The sequence below is a fragment of the Pinus tabuliformis genome, chromosome 6 (assembly GCF_031772625.1).
Source record: "Pinus tabuliformis cultivar Carrire ecotype Pingquan chromosome 6, CPIR1, whole genome shotgun sequence".
NCBI classification, from domain to species: Eukaryota; Viridiplantae; Streptophyta; class Pinopsida; order Pinales; family Pinaceae; genus Pinus; species Pinus tabuliformis.
In genome coordinates, this window is record NC_142292.1 from 342,202,160 (window position 1) to 342,225,794 (window position 23,635).

General features: G+C 38.9%; 1 protein-coding gene across 3 annotated transcripts in view; it reads left to right on the forward strand.

Annotated features, from left to right (window-relative positions):
• LOC149258698 (uncharacterized) overlaps positions 1-23,635 on the forward strand; it is a 416,271-nt gene that overhangs the window by 198,195 nt on the left and 194,441 nt on the right. For all 3 annotated transcript variants that reach the window (XM_089415879.1, XM_089415896.1, XM_089415887.1), the window contains exon 6: positions 16,118-16,220. In XM_089415879.1, coding sequence (XP_089272005.1) covers positions 16,118-16,220 — 103 coding nt within the window. The remainder of the gene's footprint in view (positions 1-16,117; positions 16,221-23,635) is intronic.

Consider the following 23,635-nt stretch of genomic DNA (forward strand, 5'->3'; position numbering starts at 1 on the left):
CAGAGCAGGGCAATGTAGGGCATTGCATTGATGGCAGAGATAGTACAGTTTGGCAAATGGATTAGCAGATGGAGTTCTCCCTAGTTGAGAGGGATTGTTAAAATTGGCAACTAGGGTGAAACTCCATGAGGGTCTTCTTATTTATGGCAGCTGATATTTTTCTTGGATTCCTCTCGTTGAGAGGTATAGGATTAATCTAAAGCTCATCTGATTCCGACATGTATTCATGGGGATATGAATTTATTTGTGTTATGGGACAATTTGTCAAGGTCGGTTAGCAACCAAATTACCCCAACCTATCCTCAACGTTTTATTATAAATAGAAGAGGACTTCAAGTCATTTTGTACACACTCATCTCTTGTGATCTCTCTCTTCATTTGATTGGGTTTTGGTGAAAGAGAGATCTAGAAGGAGTGCCCTAATCACAATCATGGAGGAGTCTTACACGCTGCCCTAAAGAGAAATCTAGATGATGAAGCCCTAGACGCAGGAAGAAAGGAGACAGTGTGGACGCAGTCAAGAAGGGTTCTATACGCTGTCTTAATGGAGATAAGATGCCCTAGTCGCAATCCAAACTAGGAGTTCAAGCTACTGATCAGTTGTGCCCTAATCCGCTGTCAAGGAAGGGTTAATGTTGCCCTATACGCAGTCCTAAAGGGAGGGAGACCTTGCCTTACCCTAGGCGCAGTAAGGAAGAGTCTTAGCCGCAGGTAAGGGAGAGATTTGGCCGCAGTTAAAGGAGAGCTCTAGCAGCATTAAGGAAGAGATATAATCCGTAGACTTGAGGGTGCCCTAGCCGCAGTCTAAGGAGGCCTAACGAGAAGCAAGTAAGAGGCTCTATACGTAATTCATGAAGGCCCTAATCCATAGTCCTAATCTGCCCTAGCTGTAGTCAAAGAAGGAGGTTCCAACCACGACAAATGGAGGTCTCAAGCAACTGTCTAGTTGTGGCTTAAGCCGCAGTAGGAGAAGCCCTTATACACAACTCTAAGAGACCTAGTTACAGTCATTTAATCTGCTATCCTAATGCCACATTGCTGTAGGTGACAACGTGGCCTATTTGAAGACTGTTTGGGCATGTTAGTGTTGTCCTTGAGGGGTAGAAGGATTCGTAAAAAGGAGCTAGGGTCTACTGTTTAAGGGCTATTTGGATCCCTAAGTTACAACCAAGAAGTGCCCTAACCAGTCATCATGTTGAGAGCATCAAATCTCTTATTGACTGTGTCCTAGAAGTGTGGTGACAGTGCAGTGTTGTGGCTGTTCATGAGGACAGTTTATTAGGTTGGCAAACCTCAACCATTACATTGAAGAAATCTGTTCTAGTTCAAGATCAGATCAATATATTCAGATTGGGTCAAGATTGTTGCGTTGATATGTTGAAGATCATAGGCCTATCTTACTGCTGGGCTAGGCCGTAGGCCATAGCGAGCAACAAACTTTTGTTCTAAGGATTGCACAAGTGGTGGAGCCTCACCTCGAAGACCTGCATTGTTGACTGTATGAAGGAAGAGGACTGAATGTTGAAGCCCTATCTCATGAATTAGTGATAGCTAGTGCAGCAAGAAGACATCAAAATTCTGGGAGATGATTTGGGTCAAGATTTGACTATGTTTGGCTCAGTCTGATGAGCATCCTGTTGATGCCACTTGGATAAAAGATTCAGTCCTGTTTGACCTCTCTGGTCAAAACTTTACTACTGCTATCACAAAATCTCAGATTTGTATATTTGTACTATCTCTCTCTCTCTGTTGAACTATTGAAGAATATAAGAAGAATTGATCAAGGGTTTCCCACATTGGGGTTTGTCCTTGGCTGGTGCGACTTCTTGTGTCCTCTTGTCTTGGCTTATCTTCTGTTGTTTATGTTTATTTTCTATCTGAACTTTACGATCATGCTGATGTGATTGCTAATCTGAATATTGTCATTGGGCTAATATGAAAAATTGAAGTAAATTGTGCTAAGCATAGAACATACCTAAAATTAACAATAAAGCTCTACATTAGGGTCTCGACCCTCTTTCCACAGGGCTATGCCTCTGGGTGTCTACCCTCTTTCCACAGGGCTATGCCACAGTGTTCTCGACCCTTCTCCACAGGGCTATGCCACAGTGTTCTCGACCCTTCTCCACAGGGCTATGCCACAGGGTCTCGTTTCTCTTTCCACAGGGTTTTGCCTCATGGTTTTTGACCCACCTTCCATAGAAATTAACCTCATGGACTCCACCCTTTCCACAGAGCCATACCTCAAAAATTGCATACTGTTTCACAAATAAGTAACCTCAAACTTGCGAGCTATTTTGCCTTAGATTAGCGAACCTCAGATCAGGTGTCTTTGTTTCACTGATTTGTGGTATGTGCTGGGTATGTGCATTCCTATATTGTGCTTTAAATATTAATTAAATCGTTATTTCATTGTAGATGATAGGAACATTCTATTGGTAAGTTTTGGTCTTATCTTAGGTGATCCGATTGATTGTATGTTCTAACGGTTTTTGCTTGAGAAAATATATAGAGTTTGCAGGTTCCCCAGTCCTTGGGCTCCAAGTTCACAAACTATGGGCACAAATTGACTATGTTTGGATTCTAAATATTTTATGTGATTCTCTAACTTCACCAAGGCCGTGGTTTAACATTTATTTTTCGAAATACATCTAACCATTATGAAGGTCTATAAAAGTTTTATGTTTCAAAAATATTTCAAACATTGTATACTTGTATATTTGTAAATAGATCTTGTATAATAATTTTTGTAAATTATTTTATTTTTCTAACCCTTGTTTTGTAGTTGGAGTTTTTTGGGATTTTTGAATTTTTTGTATATATTGGGGTTTTGGGCACTTGTAAATTTATTTGTGTAGGTGAGATCAAACGAAATTCGCTGGATTAGAGCTAGGTCTAGGCCCTTGAGGGTAAGATCTAGCCTCTACAATTTTTGTAGGGTCAACCATTGAAGAATTTTGCAATAATTTCAAAGATTTGAAGAAAATTCAATTTTGGGCAAGGGCTTGCAAATTTTCAGGCCTACTAGGCCTAGCGTTGGTCATCCTCAGCCCCAATGTCACCTCTTTGTGGCCCCTTTAGGTCTGCGGCTCCCTCTTAGGACAGCCGTCTAGCCCATTTAGGGCCTCAACCTTCCTTCTTGGCCCTTGCCGTGGGCTTCCAACCCTTCCTATCCCCTCAACCTCCTTTCCTAAGCCCTCTGCTGCCTCCTTTAGGTCATCGGCCCCTTCATTTAGCCCTGTCGCAACTTTGTTTAGGCTTCTTTGCCCTCCATCCAGCCCTCCTCAGCCCTCATTTTCCCTCCATCCTGCCCATGCAGCCTAGCCGTGGCGTCTAAGGCCCTTTCCTTTGAGCCGATGCCCCTTCTAGTCCTTGACGTCAAAGGTAGAGGCCTCTTCTTTAACCCTCTTGCCCTCGTTTGTCACTGCAGCTAGTCTGTAAATTTTTTTTGAAACTGATCCTTGGTGGGTTTTGCAGGAAAATCTGATAAAATTTGTGTTTTCAAGTGCCCTAATCATTGGAGGAAATTTTGGCAGGTGGGTAGTTTCTTCCAAGGCCCCAAGGCCTAAGAGTTTGACTTCTAATCCTCACTATTCCTCACTGTTTGCTACAACAGTCCCGTCTCTTTCTAACAGTGATTAAATCTAAATTTGAATGCTCTAAGAATCACATATAAGTTGCCTAAATACACTAAGAAATTCATGGTATAAGTTTACTAGTCATTTTGTGAATTGGGCATTGTTTATTTGGAATAAATCTAATAGTTTTGGTGACAGTTATCTCTGCATATCAAGGTTTGATCTAACAGTGGCATTTGCATCATTAAAAGGCCTAATACATTACTTGCATGTTGGCATCTCAAGTTTACATCTAGAAATGCTCTAAGCACAAGCAATCTACTGCTGTCATACATCATCTGACTGCTGTTATAATTGCTCATTTATGTCACTTGGTACCATAAGATCATAAGTAACTTGAAGTGTTTCCAATAGTTCATGCCTTGTAAAAAAATAATTGTTTTCATTATCTAATCTGCTTGTTAACATTGATAATATTGGATAAGAAAACTATCACTTGTTGTCCTTTGTGAGTTTACTCATAATCTTGTCAATTTTGCACTAAGTGGTTCACTCCCTAAAGCACATAATCTAGCAATCCTGGTTGTCTAAGTGAATGAATCTAAGAGTTCATTGAACATTGGTATCTATTTGTGAATGGTTATCTTATATTGGCATATCTTGAGAAGCTCTTAGCTTGAAATCTAATTACATAAAGGAGACTAATTGTTGAAGCAATAATCTTGTTGAGGAATCATCATTTAAATATCTTGAAAGGTTTCTAATTGTCTCTAGTGATCGTCTTTGGTATCTTGCATAAAGGATCATTGGTATTGAGTGTTTTAATCTAATCAAGCATATCTTGAATGATTGAGTATTATTGGCATTTATCTCTTTGAAGTATCTTGAAAGTTTCTAATTGGAGCAGGAGCATTGATAATTTTGTGTTAATAATTGTTGGTATCTTGTTAAGCATTGATTAAATCATTCTAAGTGCTCCAATTATCATTGAACAAGTTATTACGGGATTTGAACAAATCCTGTAATTGTTGAATAATTGTATATTGTGGATATCTATTTGGCACTTGGTAACTTGGCACATTTTCTTGTGGTTAAGATTGTGATCTCATTGATAAGTACTTGGTGGTATAACTTAAGATCAAGTCATAATTAAGTACTTAAGCAACTTAAAACAATCTTACCTTAAGAATCACTCAATCCATCTTGCATTGCATTCTAAGTCTAGTTGCATTAATAATTTACCTCCAAGCATAAGCTTGGTTGATAGATACTTATGGCCACCCTTTCTCAATTTAGCTTGAGGAACTTAGACCCTTTTAGTGGTTAACACGGTGACCTTGCAGTCGTTAGAGCCACAGTCTCTGCAGCGCTGGAGGCATCGAGTGGTTGGAACATAGGGGGAGGTATCGTTAATCAAGCCTTTGCTTGCTTCCTGCTGGTTTCCATCCCACAACCTACTCTAGAGACTAGTTCTAAAACAATTAAGAGGAAGGTTACATTTAGAATAGGCATTTAAATTAAAATCAACCAAGATTCTGTATTTCACCTAGCTTGTAGGATCCGCACTTCATATAGGATAGTCATTCATCCAAGCAATGATTGTCCATTTGGTTACTTTGCATTTAATTGCTAATAAGCAAGAAGTTGACTCTATAAGGCATTGGTCTCACAATTCAATTTGATATAATCGTTAAGTCTTGCTAAAATTAGCCAAGTAGCTAGGCCACTCAATCATGTCTCCCAGACTTGTTGGTTGCCAACTTGTCTTTCATCTTCACATTTCCATAGGGACTACACCCCATAGGCTGCCGTTGGGAGACAACTAGAACGAAGAGGTCACAAATCGGAGTGACAACCCCCGACTTGAGTCTTTGTCATAGTGCCTATACAATTTGAGCGACAACAATAGTCATTAGCTAGTCTAGGGTTAGAATATGTGTTATTTTATAAATAAGAATTGAATCTACTTTATCTTTAAAGTATATTTCCCTATGGTTATTTATATTTCCTTAAGCCTTCTAATCAAAATACCCTTATAGCTGAATAGAAGGAAGCCTCCCATGTGGTGAAAATCCACTAAAGAGCAAGGAACTATTTGTTGAGGTGACATTGGGCAATCAATCCCTTGTTGGCCCTATAGTATCTGGACCATATCCTAGTGAGGATTTGCATTGGGCCTCTGCTAGATTTTGCATAGAGGCAACAATGCCCTTGTTTGCATGTCTTCTCACCTCAATGGGCGAGTTTGTTGCTGCTATTTGGAAGTAATGGTATAATTGTTTGAAGTCCTATCCCTATCTTGGGATATAAGTCAATAACTTTGCACTGGTCTTGTTGATGGGGGTAAGAGCCCTACAAGATGTCCCATATTTAGATGCTCTTGGAATGGCATTGTTGTCAACTTGCCTATTGGTTCCCTTGTTTGATGGGATCACCTATACAAAAAGGATGTAACCAATGGAGTAGTGGGATAGTGTCCAACCTAGGGGGGCTTAGTGGGAAAGATCAGAGAACCTGTTGAAAAACTAGGTTCGTTCTTCATAATGACATGTAATTGTGACTTTTGTAAATGATAAAATTATTATTGTAAGGCTTGCTTCATGGGTTTCATGAGAAAGAGATTTTATTTGTTAGTGGCTCCCATTGAGAGCCTTTAGGATTTGTCATTTAAAGTCAAAGAGTCAATGTCATGTATGAAGAGCCCTTCTTGGGCATATGTCAAATGTATATGAGTCAATAGCATTGTCAAATAGCCCTCCAACGATAAGCACAAGCCCTCCTCCTCATGTCGGCTTCAAGAAGAAGAAAAGAATTCATGTTAGCTCTCCAAATAAAGACACACCTATTCAGATGAACATGTCGGCTTATTTATAGGACGAATTACTATGTATATAAGAGCAGGATCTTCTGTTAAAATTGGCAACTAGGGCCAAACTCCATGTGGGTCATCTTATTTATGGAAGATGATATTTTTCTTGGATTCCTCTCATCGAGAGGTGTAGGATTGATCTAAAGATCATCCGATTTCGATAAGTATTCATGGAGATATGAATTTATTTGTGTTATGGGACAATTCGTCAAGGTCGGCCAGCAACCAAATAACCCCCACTTGTGCTCAACGTTTTAGTATAAAAGGAGATGGCTTGATAGTCATTTAGACACACACTTCACTCTTGATTTCTCTCCACTTGTTTTGGGTTTTAGTGGCAAGAGAAATCTAAGAGGATGAAGCCCTAAACGCAGGTCTAGAAGGAGACCCTATACGCAGCAAAAGAAGGATGCCCTAGCTGCTGTCATAATGAAGCCTAGCCGCAGGTCTTGTGAAGGTTTGGCCACAGTTCAAAGGGAGATCTATCCACTATTTAGGGGAGCTTCAATACGCAGCAAGGTAGCCCAAATCTTGGAGCCCTAGAAATCTTGGAGCCCTAGCCGCAGATCTAAGGAAGGATTATAGCCCAACTTTGGAGGAGCCATAGCTGATGTAATAACGTGCCCTAGCCGCAATCTATTCATAGATAAACACAGTCTTGATGCCCTAACCCTATACGCTATTATCGAAGGGTTTCTAGTCATGTAGGACAACCCTAAGATGCAACAAAGAGGCTACCACAGCGAGGCAGTTTGGGGACTGTGTTAAGTGCTCATGAAAGGATATATGAGTTGCTGTTAGGTGGCCGAAGAGCTGGCCAGAGGGCCAAGTCTCAACAGAGGATAACGCAGATCTGTGGGGTAGTTTTAAGGTAGCTTATCTATGGGTTTGTGCGGGCCGTGGTTATAGGAGGAGAGCTATTATTGGAATCCTAAATGCTGTTGTTCTAGACATGTTAAGTTGTTGTTGTGCTAGGCCGCAGGCCATAGCACCACAACTGGGCTTGCGTAGGGCAGCTAAGGGCTGTCATATCAACGTAGCAAAGGAGGGTCCATCCTTAAGTATGCCGCAGTCCTTTAAGGGTTGTTTGGGAGTTTGTTGGAAGAGTTTAAGGCTACAACCATATGCCCTAACTAGACAGTCACAATCAACCATATGCAATCAAGGTTGGAGCAGCTAGGATTAGTTTGATGTTGCTGCCTATGTATAAGGATTGGTAAGACTGTCTTGATGGCCCAAATAGTCCTTGATGAAGGTTGTCCCATCTACCATCCAATGCAGCAAACAAAGACCCTAAACAATGTCCTTATACAATCCATGATAAGATGTGACAGCAAAGTGCAACATGAAGTTTCAATGCTGCTCCATAATGATGGGCATCACAATGAAGTGTAGTGTAGCATGTTGTGTGCTGCACAACGATAATAAATGCTACTATGAGATGCAACTTGATGGGCACAGTGAGGTACAGTATGAGGCGACACTGGTAGGTTCAACATGATGATAAGGTGCAGTAGTATGATTTGTGCAGCATGGTAAAGAGGTCCAGCATGATGATTGGGTGCAGCTCAGTGAGGTGCAGCACAGTGAGGAGCAGCATGGTGATGGAGTCACCTTGGATCAGTGGAAGTAGTATGCCTTCCACTCAGCTCAGATCAACTACCTCTTATGCTATCTTCTTAGAGAAGATCTCTGCTCTTATTTAGATAAGTCAATATGTTGACTTCTGATGTATATGTACTATCTCTCTCTGTGTGCTGAACTATTGAAGAACATATAGAGAAGAATTGATCAAGGGTTTCCCCACATTGGGGTTTTCCCTGGCTAGCGCCACATCTTGTGTCCTCTTGTCGTGGCTTGTCTTCTGCGATTTATGTTTATGTTCTATCTGCAATTTACTATTATGCTGATGTGATTGCTAATCTGGAAATGATATTGAGCTAATTGGAAAAATTGAAATAAATTGCTCTAAGCATAAAACATACCTAAAATTAACATCTTCGCATTATCTACAGAAAAATCCGAGAATATCTCTAAGATTTTTAGATGGAAATTACATTTAAAAGTTCAGATGTCTCTCTGTGGTTTCGAAAGGGCAGTGGCAGTGAATATAAGTTCGGATCACACTCAGAAATTCGGTAACCCATTGCAGTAACAAGTTCAGAAGTTACAGTGACAAGTTAAGGAAGAAGCTCAAATAAGCATGCACAAAATCTCGGTATAATTGCAATGCAGATTGGAGCAGAGAAAGGTAGATGAAATTTTGGTGATACTACAGTGATGTCTCCTCACTGTCTTGGCGTTGTATCACAACAAAGGCCTCGACATAATCTCTGTCTCACAGCTAAGAAGAGATCGGTGTCACTCGGGAAGAAGGTCACAAGTATGTGACTAGGTCTCGGGGTTATTGCATGAAGAAGGTCTCGGTGTGACTATGATTTAGTACAACTATTGAAGGAGAGCAGTAGGAACGGAAAAGGAGGAAGAGGACTTGTGTCTTGGTCTTCGAGAAGCTGATAGGTCAAGGGTCTTAGTCTTGGTATTCGTCAATTGGAATCTCTATAAGAAGAATTTGTGCAGGTTTTCCTCTCAAAGAGTGAGAGGTTTTGGCTCTAGCTCATAGCCTACATTCTTTGTCTCTTGTCTATTCATGTTCATGCATTAGTAGCTGTTTGATGAAGAAGAACACTAATAACTTAAGTAAAATGAAGATCCTAATCTAATGAAGTAAAAATACTCACAAGCAGTTAGTAAAGAAGAGAAATCACCTAATTCATGATGCCCTAGATTTCTTAACATGGAATCGGAGCTAAGGTGACTAAATAAGAAGAGGGCATCTAATCAAAGAGACACTCAAGGATCGAGTTTCAAGGAAGGCATTGCAGCAAGTCGAAGGGATCAAAGTGAGACAAAGAATGTCAAAGTGAAGTCGGGAATCTACATCAAAGTATCAAACCCTAGATTGAAGAAGAAGTATACTCCAGCAAAAGTTTTGGATCCTCTAAGTCATCACTAAAAGACCACAAAGACCCTCGTGAAGTTGAAGAGATCTACAAAGCAAGGTAGCTCGAAGTATAGACTTCCAAAAGAAGCACTTCAAGGACAAAGATCATATCATCTTGGAGAAAGTCAAAACCCTAGAAGCATTTCTGGGATCTACACTCATTCACCACTTAGATGTCGAAGTATCGTAAAGGCTAGTTATCCAAAGAAGGCTAAAGGCATTATCATCATCTTCAAAAGACTCTAAGGCCAGTGCTCTCTCATTGAAGTTAGAACCCCTCCTTTATCCTTAAAGAAGATCATCTGAGGAAGCATCAAGACATCCTCAACAATCATCATAAATAAAGGGAGCTAGATCAAAAGGCGTTGTCATCATAAAAGGCGCAATCTCCTTTTATTGAAGAAGGGATTTCGTTTGGAAGGAGATCATCCAAAAGGGCACTAATACATCTTCATCAACCACCATTAAAGGGATCAAGTTTAAGATTTCATCTTCAGTTGTCAAGTAAGTATCTTTTATTCTATAATCTAAATCTGATAAAATGACTTCGACCATCAAGGAGATCTATAAGCTGGTTGGGTTATCAAAATTCCTTGCATGGAAAAGGAGGATAGACATAGTCGTCGAAGAAAGTGAAGTCATTGATCATATCAATGGAAAAGTCTCCAAACCATCCGAAAATCAAGCATTATCTAGATACATGGAAAGGATCAAAGGGCTCAAGTGATTCTTATGAATTCAGTCAAAGGTCCCCTCATAGCAGGATTGGAGACATCAAAAGAGATATATGATAAGCTGGGAGAACTATTCTCTAAAGATGTGATAAGAAAGGTCATATCACTTAGATCTGATCTACACAAATTGAAGGTGTCAAAGGATGAAGGATCTCAACTGCAAGATCTGGGAGAGATGATTTCAGATAAGGAAATGATACACTAACTGACGAACAAGGTAACGAATGTCTATGAGGATAAGAAGGCTATCCCATTCAACAATGTGTAGTCTCTATGCAAGATAGGAGAAGACAAGTTGAGGGAAAAAAGAATTCAGACATTTGTCAAAAGGAAAGAAGAACATAGCTAATATTCAATGCTATGGGCATTATAGGAAAGATTGTCCTAAGTGCAAAAAGGGAAATAACAAGGAAGAGAGAGAAGAAGTCCATTTCACCAAAGAAGTGGAAGAAGTTGAAAGAGGAAAAGCATTAGTAGCAAGAGCTCGTGACATCGCCATAGGGAAACATGAAGGATAGATGGAACAAAATCTATGGCAGTCAACTGTGAAGGTTATAGCTCTAGGGAACCTCATTAGAAAGGGAAGAAGTCATTCAGGACAAGTCTCATCATACATCGAGTCAAAAGGAAACATCTGCTGGATAGGGATATGCAAGATCCTTAAGATTCTCTGATGGAATCTTCATCGGAGGATTCACCAATCTATAGTGGAAGCAAGTGTTTCATTAGGAACTCCAACTTGTGGAATTCATGGGATGATGGTATGATGACATAAGAGATGATGCAAATCAAGGGGTTGAAGATCTTTTCTATCAAGAAAGCTACCGAAAGAAGTCTAGATGACCTAAAGGTAAATGAGGTATGTATGCTTGTATTTGGTATTATAAAATCATGGTTGCAGGTAACATTAATCACTGCTCTATCTTGAGAAGCATAATCAAAGGAAAGGGATCTCCTCCTATGAAAGGTTGCCGAAAGGCATGGGTCACACTAGGTGAAATCAACATAATTTGTCCTCATATGAAGTATGAGGTGGTTGACTACAATTAAGGAACTTTGATTGGAAGCTTCTGGGAATGAAATGAAATTATGTGAAGGAAGGAAGGAAGATATCGTGAGATAATGCAACCATGGTAAAAGCATTCAACATCCGGAAGACCAAGAAGATTTGACTAGAAAATCTCTCGGAAAGATATGAAGACTCTGATGGAAGTCTGAAAAAGATGGAGACCCTTGACAATGGACATCTTTGGGAGATATGTCAACATGTATGCAGGATGTTGATGCTAACTGGAAGATGTCATGATGAAAGACCATCACAAAGGTAATTTTGATTTAAGTGTTCATTTCTTATCTTTGAAAAAATATCTTGATGGGCTTATGCAGGATTGCCAAAGGGAAGAACTATGGATGACTTCCAAGAGGACCATATAGAAGGATGTAAGATCCTTCTGGAAAATATGGCATGAAGAAGCAACATGACATGAAGCAAGGCCAGATGAAGACTAGTGGATCACATTATGATGAAAGGTATAATGGCATGACTGACCCATGGATGAAAGTGATGGATAGTCTGTGCCCTATGAAGAAGCCACAAAAGATGAAGACTCCTTGACAAAGAAATTCATGACATCAAAAGAAGGGGCTCTTCAAGCAGCTGGTTGAGGAGCTGCTGTCGATCCCTAATTAAGAGGGAGCCTGAAAACAAGTTTCTTACTTGGAAGAAACATGGAAATTCCTAAGCCAAGAGGGAGCTTAGGTACATTCCTTCCATAGGAATGAGTACATTCCATTATTGGAATTGATATGTCCTCCACAATTGAGAGGGAGAGATAGACACATCGTTCTAGTCTTCACCTGGGAAGACAAAATGGAGGATTGGGTAATCATCTGGCATCCGATACTCTTTGTGGAGGAGATAGGGCATCCAAGATAAGATTAGTCGTGGACCGATATTCTTTGAGCACTGACTATCCAAGATAAGAATAGTCCAAAGTAGGTCATACTCTGTGAACACCCGGGTTGAGTAAGTACCTTGAGAGACAATGATTATGGTATCTATGAATCATTGGCCTCGCTAGCATTGTGCTCTGATCATGTGGATAGAGCTGTTAGTCGAGGCCTTACAATGTGACAATACTGGTTGATATGATGCTAGACAGATGGGTTACCAATCTGGTTCTTCTTATGAGAAATTCTTCACATTGCGAATGAACAAGTACCATTATGAATACCTCCCTAGTTAAGAGGGAGTGTTGAAAATTGTAACTAGGTTCGGTCTTCATAGTGACATGTAATTGTGACTTTTGTAAATGAATGATAAAATTATTATTGTAAGGCTTGCTTCATGGGTTTCATGAGAAAGAGATTTTATTTGTTAGTGGCTCCCATTGAGAGCCTTTAGGATTTGTCATTTAAATTCAAAGAGTCAATGTCATGTATGAAGAGCCCTTCTTGGGTATATGTCAAATGTATCTGAGTCAATAACATTGTCATATAGCCCTCTAATGATAAGCACAAGTCCTCTTCCTTATGTCGGCTTCAAGAAGAATAAAATAATTCATGTCGACTCTCCAAATAAAGACACACCTATTCAGATGAACATGTCGGCTTATTTATAGAACGAACTAATATATATACAAGGGCAAGCTCTTTGCATTATACACAAAAAAATCCAAGAATATCTCTGAGATTTTCGGATGGCAATTACAGTTAAAAGTTCGAATGTCTCTTTGTGTTTTCGGAAGGGCAGTAGTAGTGAATATAAGTTCAGATCACACTCAGAAATTCGGTAATCCATTGCAGTAACAAGTTCAAAAGTTACAGTGACAAGTCTAGGAAGAAGCTCAGATAAGCATGCAATTGCAATGCGGATTGGAGCAGAGAAAGGTAGATGAAATTTCGGTGATACTACAATGATGTCTCCTCATTGTCTTGGCATTGTATCAGAGCAAAGGTCTCAGCATAATCTCTTTCCCACAGCTAAGAAGAGATCGATGTCCTCAGGAAGAAGGTCACAAGTATGTGACTAGGTCTCGGGGTTATTGCATGAAGAAGGTCTCGGTGTGACTATGATTCAGTACTACTGTTGAAGGAGAGCCGAAGGAACAGAAAAGGAGGAAGAGGACTTGTGTCTTGGTCTTGGAGAAGCTGATAGGTCAAGGTTCTTGGTCTTGGTATTTGTCAATTGGAATCTCTATAAGAAGAATTTGTGCGAGTTTCCTCTCAAAGAATGAGAGGTTTTGGCCCTTGCTCATAGTCTACATTCTGTGTCTCTTTTCTATTTATGTTCATGCATTCGTAGCTGTTTGATGAAGAAGAACACTGATAACTTAAGCAAAAAGAAGATCCTAATCTAATGAAGTAAAAATACTCACAAGCAGTTACTAAAGAAGAGAAATCACCTAATTCATGATGCCCTAGATTTCTCAACAAAACCATCTTCTCCTTAAAAACTAAGGCTAAGCACTGTTGATGCAAGTACTACAAAAATGTAGAAAGAGAGTCTTGAGACTCACTGAAGAGTAATATGTGAGACATTTTGATGTTAGGTTTGCTAGAGGGAAACCATTAATGCTAATTTTTCTTCTGCTTAAAAACCAAGGCTAAGCACTGTTGATGCAAGTACTATAAAAAATGTCGAGAGGGAGTTTTGAGACTCATTGAATAGAAATAAAGACACTTCGATGTTAGGTTTGCTACAAGGAAACCATTAATCTTAATTTTCCTATATTAGTTTGCACATTGATGTCTTTGATGTACATTAAGCTTCAATACATGATTCTTTCCTAGATAATCTGATTCTTATTTCAAACATTTTCATTTTGAGATGTTATCATAATAGGTCAACAAAAGAATTAGACAATGGAAAAGGATCTTTTCTTGTTAAGCATCATTGGAATTGGAATGGTTCTCCAACTTTTTGCACTAAATTCTTGTTGAACCTCAGAATTACCTTCCCCTTGACATTTGTTCTCACCTTTTTCTCTTGATTTCTCACAAGACTACAGATCCAATCAATGATAAATGCTAGATTTTGTCTTAGGAAAGCATTAAAATGATCACCATATTATATTTTCATGTTCTTGCTATTTTAATAGATTTTTGCAAATTAGCTACGGAATGCAGCCTATTCTGCAGCTAACTGTGGGTTCCGTAGCTACTCTCATGGTTTGACAGGTTACAGGTGTCAAATGAAGAACTGGGCCACATGGGCATCTCCAGAATCATCTCTACATGGATTCTATCCTACTCACTCGATCTAGATCGACAGAAAAGCATGCCTAAAGTCTTGGTCAAAGATGGAGTCAAATACGTTATCTAGTAGCAGTAGGACTCTTGATACTTCATAGTTGATCAGGAGTCTAACGGTTCTGTTGAAGAGTTAACGCATATCAGGCCACCTGTAGCTGTTCAGAAGTCTAACAGTCTCATTACAATTTGAACTAAGCCATTTGTAGCATGTCTTTCTATAAACAGTCATGATAGATTCAGATTAAGCCACCTGTAACAAGATTTTCTCTTAAACAGTTATGTTGTTTTTCTATAAATATCGGTTAAATGAGACTGAGAAGCAGTTAGAAGCTAAGGAAGGATTACAGGCTTTTTGTTAAAAACTCTGTTCAGACTTCGTTTTGTTGATAATACAAACTCTGTTTTGTCAATGGTGGTTTAAAAGTGCATCTTTAATTAGCTGTTATCCAACCACATCAGTTGCAGAGGGCCCCTGCACCGAAGGAGGTTTTTACTTGTTGTTTTCATTTTAATTTCTATTACTCTGTTTTTTTTGCAAGTTCATTTTCTTTAGTTTTGTTTCATTTCAGTTTGTAACCAAAGTGTGAGGATAAAAATCACAACTGTGCAAGTCTTATTCTTCTGAGATATTGTATGAGAAATGATTGAATGACAAATGAAATACACAGTTGCTTAGCTTCTCACTATTTTTGATTACTCATTTTAGCATAGAACTGTCAATTAACTGTATTAATAGATGTTCTCACAACCATTTCGAAATGATGACAATTCTAACTTAATTGGTTGAATATCTAGTTCATGCAGTGATTGAGCTTACTCAGCATATTGTTAGTATTACAAACTGTCATCTTTTCTTTTTCAGGTCATTACTTAGTTGCATCACTTGACATTCCAAAAGATCATTTCAAGGAAACTGATTCTATCATGTTCCAAAATTGAATGGTTGAATGGCTAATGAATGCAATTATTGAATTACCTTCTGCATCAATATTACTTTTGGTTGTAAAAATTAGATCCATGGATTAGGACTAAATGGTAGATTAGGACTAAATGGTAGATTAAGACTAAATGGTAGATAAGCTAGATGCTCTGTTTATCTTATTAGGTCCTAACTGGTTAAAAATGATTCTTAGTCCATTTTAGGAGTTTAGACTAACTTAGGAGCCTATCCTTTCTTTAAAAACTCGTTAGATCCATGTAAATCTCTCATAGACTGTATATTCTTAGACATCAAAAAACAGAAACCCCCCAAAACAAACATAAAATACAAAACAACGAAGTAAGAGAAAAGTTAACTAAGCACATATAGTGCATCACACTTCATCAGTCTACAAACCTCGGTTGATAATTCATGCGAGCAATTTAGGACACTAAATTGACTAAACAATTCTTTTGTTGTCTCTATTCGTTATTGGTTTCTCTTAGTTTGAAGTTGAATGCAATTAGTTATAATAAATGCAAAATTATTGACAATTGTAGCAATATTTCTAAGACATCAATATTAGGTTGTATTGATTGTCATGTATACTTTTATTGCTTTGATTCTCACAAATTTATAAAACAATGATTCTTTTATAAACTTGGACTTTGTAATTTCTTACATTCAATAATATTTGTTGTATCTTCATTTTATGAATTGGAGTTTTCAAATGATTCACTTTTGGTGTTTTTAATTCAGATATGTGAAGAAGCTGGTCAAAAATGGATAGAGGATCCCACAAATCAAAACACGGCCTTCGCTCGCAATAGAATCCGCAAATTTCTAAGGAATTTACAATCTTGTAAGTTTTTTGTCGAGAGCCATATTTTCATGAGATTACTTTTATACTTTGCATAAAATTAGATTTTTTTTTTTCACTTTATTGGGTATTATGTTTGTCAAGGATTCTCTCTTATTCTCTGGAACTTGCTAGCTCCTTTTTTGTGTAGCTTATTTCTAGATACCATCCTATTGACAATGCTGGAAATCCGTCAACCAAGGGGGTCTCCCCGATGTGAAGTCCCAATTAGACGTCACACTGTTTGGAATAGGAGCCCCATCCGAGGTATTGGCCCGACTATCATATATTCTTACAGATTTGCTGTGGCTCTAACTGTCAGCAAGAGAGAGGAGTGCAAATTTGCCTTCGAAAAGAAAGGGGGTGTGCCTGGTGAGTGTTCGGTTGTGTGCGTGTCAAAGTTATTTTACTGCGAAGGGGGAAGAGAAGTGAATCCCTAAGAGAGAGGTAATGGTACCACCCTAGTAGTGACACACATAAACAAGAAGAATCCGTTCAACATCGAACGGAATAGTCCACAAAGATGCGATGATCATTGCAAGCATTACAACAAGAAAGATCTGTGTGATATCCAATGGAATAGTCCACAAGGACGTGACAACAATAACAACCATTACAACACATTCTCAATATGATAGTACTAAAATAACCGAAATAGTTCAGCTATTTTAGCACAGGTGAAAGCAAACATGAATTACAAACATCCACATAATAGTCTTATAAATATTCAAAATCCACACACGAAGAAGGTGCTGGCCATGAGCCTTTTGATATTAAGTAAAAGTTCCAAGACACATGTATACAATGAACACCACTAGCTCCAATTGTCGAGCGTTGGAGCCACTTCTTGCTCACCAAAAGAACTAGTCAGTCTCTATAATGACTTGTGGGAGGAGCCAAGGTGAAAAGTCCTTTGCTCATACAATGAGGGTGTATATATAACCAAGAGGTGATGCTTCACCTTCCTTGTGACTCTTTGACTACCCCATGACTGTTTGACTTCCTATGACTTTTTGACTTTACATGACTCTTCATATTCTGAATGTGTCCTTTGGACTTCCACTTTACAATACATTTTGAATAGATAATTACATAATCCACAATAATGATGTGGCATATGATGACTCATGACCGAACATGACATGACACTGATGACATGGATTGCATGATGATACAACAGTTCCAAACTGTCCTTCTTGCTACTTCTTTCTTTGTGTCTTCAGTAAGAGATGTATGCAATGCTTCATCTTCATGAGAGAAATGCTTTGTTCTTCATATCTACCCTCCAAAGTGTTGTGAATCTGATGGAGTCTTCGTACAGTCTTGATCTTTGGTTTTCTGTTGTAATCCAGTTTACCTTCGTCTTCTTGCCTAATGATCATATTTTCTCTTCAGCTCCATATGTGTCTTCTAGCATGTCCTCCTTCTCCATCTCCTTTTTCATCATCTTGCCATGGCATGATAGAGTTCCTGCATTTATAATTCACTCTTGACAAGACGACATCAGTCCGATAAACCCCTAGTCTAAGATGCTGCATGATGATCCACTGACTGAGCCGAAATCGGGTGGCAGGCTAAGGGAGAGGCTCAGTGACTGCGCAATTGCGTAACTCAGGTAGTCAAGGGTCAGGCTTGAGCGTTGATACTGCTCAATGCACAGTTCAGGTTTGGATTGAGAAAAAATATTGCATAGTTGGGGAGCTTAGGGAGCTAGGCTGAGGGATTGAACACTAATTTTGACCATTGTGCAGTTCTGAAACACAGAGGAGCCCAGGTGATTGCACAATTACGCAGCTCAAGAGCTCCATGGACATTTCAGGCTGGACTATGTAGGAAGATTGCGCAGTTTTGAGGCTTAGTGAGTCAGTTTGCAGGGTTTTGCACTGTTTCTATCAATTGCACAGTTTTGGGAGGCAGAGCAGACTTGGTGATTGTACAGTTGCACAGTTCAAGAGCTTAGGATTTGGGCTTGAGCTCACAGTCTCTGCATTGCGCAATTGGGGCCAGGCTGGAGGGCTGAATTGTGCAATTTTGGAGGCCAAGGCTCGGGCTTAAGCACTGACACTGCACAGTGTGTGGTCCTGGAAGGAAGGAACTGTGCATTGCGCAGTATCAAGAGGCAAGGTTGCGGATTGAGGGTTGAGACTGCGCAATGCGCAGTTCAGGAAGGCCAGATGAGGCTAAGTTGTTGGGAATTTTCCAAAATTTGGCTAAGTGTGGGATCAGTGAAACTGATGTGAATAGTGATAAGACTTGACTGTGATCACACACTTAGAACACTTAACGACACAACATAGATCATCCAGAACACATGAACAACATACTTCCCTTAATGTGACAACTTTGCGATGACTTATGACAAGTGCGAAACCAAAGATACACTTTGCGACGACCGTGACGACACTTGTGCGACAGTTCTTAAAACTTTGGAAATGAGTGCGACAAATGTTTACATGTTAAGATCAACTCATTTACACAAAGATAACCTCTTGAAACCACCAAAACAAGCTTATGTACATTGTGCGACACTTAACATGGTAGTAGAGGGTAATTGCTAAACTGCGAACGACACTTGTGATATGCAAACGAGAGTGGAAGTAAAACATGCTAGAGCGAAGATAACATGAAAACGACACTAATTAGAGTGAAAGCAAGTGAGAGCGACAACTGAAAACATGAAAACGACACTTGCGGAAACCAAGGTGCGCTACAATGACAATTTGCAAAACTCCCCAAAATAGAAGTACAAAAGTAGCTAGAAGTGAGAAATTGTCGATGTCAGTGCGCACTGACTGTCGACATGGATTGGACATCGCACATGCACAGTCTTTGATGAACCGTGTTGTGTTTATTCAAGCTTGCGTAAAAGAATGTGCTCTATGAACTTGTTGCGGACTGAGCATATGAGAGGAAGTGACTTCAACACTTCTAATCCAAGAAGGGAGCTTAAAAGCATGAGCTGACCAAAAAATGACTACGAAACGATTGATTGCAAGATCCACAATAGGCTCCAAAATTCGAGTGTAGGCAAAATTTTGGAGGGTGTTTGTCGCAGCGACAACACATCCTTAGTCACAATCTCATACTTTCACATATCCTATGCTAAACTTTAGACTTAAAGAACTTTAATCAAGTAATATATTTGGCAGAGTAGGAGGATCTCAAGTTGTTGTATTTTAGTGAAATAAATGGAGGATGTCTAAGTGGGCTTCTAAGACAACACCCACATTTAAGTTGATAAATGTGAGGAATATTGTTACTTTCTTGTCAATGAATTTCTTGAGTTTGAGGTTGATGCTAAACAAAAGAATTGTCGATGGAGTTTTCTTAACGCAAAAATGAAGTCTAAACACAACCTGTAATGTTGTATACTATTGACATTCTTTGTAGGATAAGAGCACATCATAAAGTATATGAACTTTTTTATCCTACAAGTGGTATCTTGCCTAATTCGTCTTGTACCTAGATATCTAAAAGAAATCACAGAAGTAGGATTCAAGGACATATGATTGTGTATGACATCGTCGCAGTTTGGTGCCATCATTCACCTTGCTACTAATGTAAGTTTGAAATTTTTTTTTTCCTCAGGCATGAAAAACTTAACTAGATTGCATTCTTTTCTTGATTTTCCCTTTGAAATGTAGCCCTTAGTCTTTTATATTTGCATGTGGCCTTGTATTTACTGAAGCTTATTCCTTTTTAACATATTTGTGCATGCATGTTCAAATCATCAAAAGGATCAACTGAAAGTGAGGTAACTTTCTTGAATTTAGGATATGTTTTTATTGTTAGTATAACTAATGACTTTATATATATATATATATAGCGAGAGAGAGCAGTTAAAAAAGTTTAGTAATCCTAGGAACAATTGAATCACAGTGTAATACCCCATATGAGCATGAATACAAAAGGTAAGTATGTGGTTTACATTTGATTACTTTGGAACTTATATAAGATAACAACAATATAAAAAGGTGCACTTGCTCCTTGGGGGCACCATGAGGGCATTGGAACAATGAGAGGGGAAATAAGAGATGCTCAATATTGAGATTTCCAGGTATCTAGCTCGCAAGCCTTCATATCCCTTTATATTATTTACCTTATGTTTATTTCCCAAGCTTTATGTAGGGGCACATGGTCTCCATGCAAGTCAAATGTTCATGCAACCTTGGGAAATGTTTCATTCCACCTTTTTGAAAAATAATACATTCATTCTTTCCTTTGGAAACCCATAGAGGGAGTTGCCATTTGGGTATGGTGAGAGACCATGAGCATATGTTAAGAGAGGCATTGGTAGGTCAGGATGCCAGTATGATAAATTGTGGAAGAGAATGCTACGATGTTGATGAACTGTGAGACCATTCAGGTACACTGAGATGATGCTTGTATGTTGCCTGTTATTACTAAGATTTCCCTATGCTTAGAGGCATGCTAGTGGCATAAGTTTGGTTATCATGCATGTGTGACGAAAACCATGGCTTTGAGTGTTTGTGATTACTACAACTGATATTTTCTAGCTTCCAACATTAGAGATTTCATTGGCCAACTTGCATTGTAGCATTGGAGGGAACTAGGATAGTCTCAATGATGTTTTAATAGTGAGGGCTGTCCCATTCCTAGTGTTACGTGTTGTAGGTCAAACTCTCTCCTAGGAGGAAAAGTCCTAACCCTTGTTAAATCTCCTAATACCAACCCAAATTTATTTTTTGACAACACTTTTTATTCTTAGTAACTTGTTTATTTTCCCAAATAAATTCTTAATCGTTGAAAAATAAAATCACTGGTATTTTTACTCTAGAAAATTAAATATGTAGCGGAAATGAAATAGAGATATAATCACACATTACAACAAATAAAAAAACCACAACACTTCTCCTTCATTCATTAATCTAGAAAATCACGGTAACGACCCACATAGAATTTACAAAGAAAAACATAGTGACTAGAACTTGCAACTTGGCCCCACTGAAATAATTTGGCCCATGGAAATTCAATGAACTAGAAACTAGCCACTGAAGAAATTCGACGTAGAGAAAATTGGCTCCCGTGCCTTACCCTCACTAACCTCTGCACACTCATAAATCAACCCTGTCAAATCGACGTCCCAACAACTGCGCCTCCTTCTCGCGTCAATGATTCCACCTCTGAAATCGCAACAAATTGGCCTCTTGGAAAAACTCCCTAAATTATCCTTGTATTCTTCTTTCTTCTCCTCAGTCTAACTAAATCTTTCACTCTAGAGAAGTCACTCTCTCCTTTTTGAGAAAATCACCTTGCCAAAAATAATGTAGCTACCTTTCTTTGTTGTCCCTTCGCCTTTCCCTTGGGATTTCATTTATAATCTTCGTTAAGCCCAAATCCCTAACCCTAATCACCCTTCTAGAAGATCTAGGAGGAAATGGTTGAGATTATTTCTAAGTCACTTAAATATATTTATTATTTATCCTAATAAAATCCAAGCTAAGGAAAAGGGTCGAGCTAGTGAAGAAAGTGGGCTATGTTGAGAAATTAATGGAAATACAATTATTTGATTTCTCTTTACTATGATAACTGCTTGTGATATTATTTCCTTAAGATTAAATTGATATTGTTAACATGTATTGTTATCATCAACCAGCTATCAAAACAAGAAGATCAATCATGCACAAGTACACAAGATATTGGCACCAAGCCAGGGCAAAAACCTCTCCAAATCGTGAGAGGAAAAACCCTTGAACTCTTTCTTATAGAATCTTTATTGATGAATTCCAAGACCCAAACAAATGACACAAGATTGCCTTCAACATCAAAATGACAAACCTTCCGAAATGTACCCAAACAAAGAATCTCTTTCTGCAACTTTGCACTGTATATTAGGTCTGTAACAATGTGATGACAGTCAGCAAATGATGTCGAGAGCAACCTCCTCTAGCCTTCTTGCACCTTCGCTTTCCATGTAAATTGGTCACACATGATGTAGCTCTTTGACTTGAGCTTGATCTACAAGTTTAGATGCCGAAACAGTGACTGTTCTAGGGCAGCGAAATCATGACTGTCTATTACAGATTGTGAACATACGTGCGAGTAAAATTAGGGCTCTTCTATCCCTTCTACAATTTCGATCTCCTTGACAATGGATATTTCCTTCAGTTTGCAGCTAGATCGAATCTCTAACCCAATAAAACATCAGGATACATGGATGCCCTAGCTCGGATCAGACTTCTGCACGTGTGAACAGACTTGATGAGGGTTTCAGATGAGGGAACAAACTTCCTCATTAACTGCCGCTGCCTCTCCTTCGTCTCCTTCTCTTCGTCTTCGATACATGAATGCATGAGAGTGAATGTGATGTATGGAGGTGCCATCGATGCCTATATATAGGCTTGTTCATCCATCTCTAAGCCGACTTGATCCCCTTTACTAAGCCAACATCATGGGAGGCTTCTTGAATACAAGTAGATTCCTTTCTTTAATTCGGTGGGTACATTTTGGTGGTTTTCATTGATGGACTAGAAGGACACTTTGACTAATATTAAATATATTTACAAGTGTAAAAACTCATCGCTGTTTTCTCTTTCATTACTCAATCATAAGACTCTTAAATGTGAGTCATTACTAAATAACCATTCCTTGAGCATGCAATCCATGCTCAAGTAATAATAAATTTTTTTTCTTGATACAAAATTACATTATTACAAGATGAAGATCGAACCTAGTTACACTATTTTCAACACTCCCTCTTAACTAGGGAGGTATTCATACATGGTACATGGACATTCACAATACAAGAGTTCTCATAAGCAAAGAGTCGGATTAGTCATCCATCTATTATAGCATCATTTTCAACCAACATTGTTTCCATATAGCAAGGCCTTGACTAACAGCTCTATCTCTCAAATAGATCAGAGCACACAATGTTGGTGAGACCAATCACTGATAGACACACATCATCATTGTCTCTCTTAGGGTCATACCCACCTGGGTGTTCTCCGAGTATGCCCTACTAGGACTATTCTCATCTTGGGTTCCTAGCCCTCAAGAATATCGGTCCTCTTGCCCACTCTTGTCTTGGATGCCCTATCACATCCTCAAAGAGTGTCAGATGCTAGATGATTACACAATCCTCCATTCTTTCTTCCAAACTGAACACAAGAATGTCGTGTCTAGCTCTCCCTCTTAACCAGGGATGAGTTCCAAGTTTCGCTTCACTTAGAAACTTGCTCAAGTTCCTTTACTCATAGGAACCTCCCAGAGCTCCCTCTTACCCAGGGACTCTATCATCAGTACTTTATAGGGTCTTCTAGTTGACTGATGGTCCAAGACATTGATGACATCAATTTCTTCATATGTAGGGTTCAGCCATCCATCACTTTCCTCCATCATGTCATCTCGAAAAGTATCCTCCTTGGCTTTACATCTGGGGCTTCCTTCATAGGGCC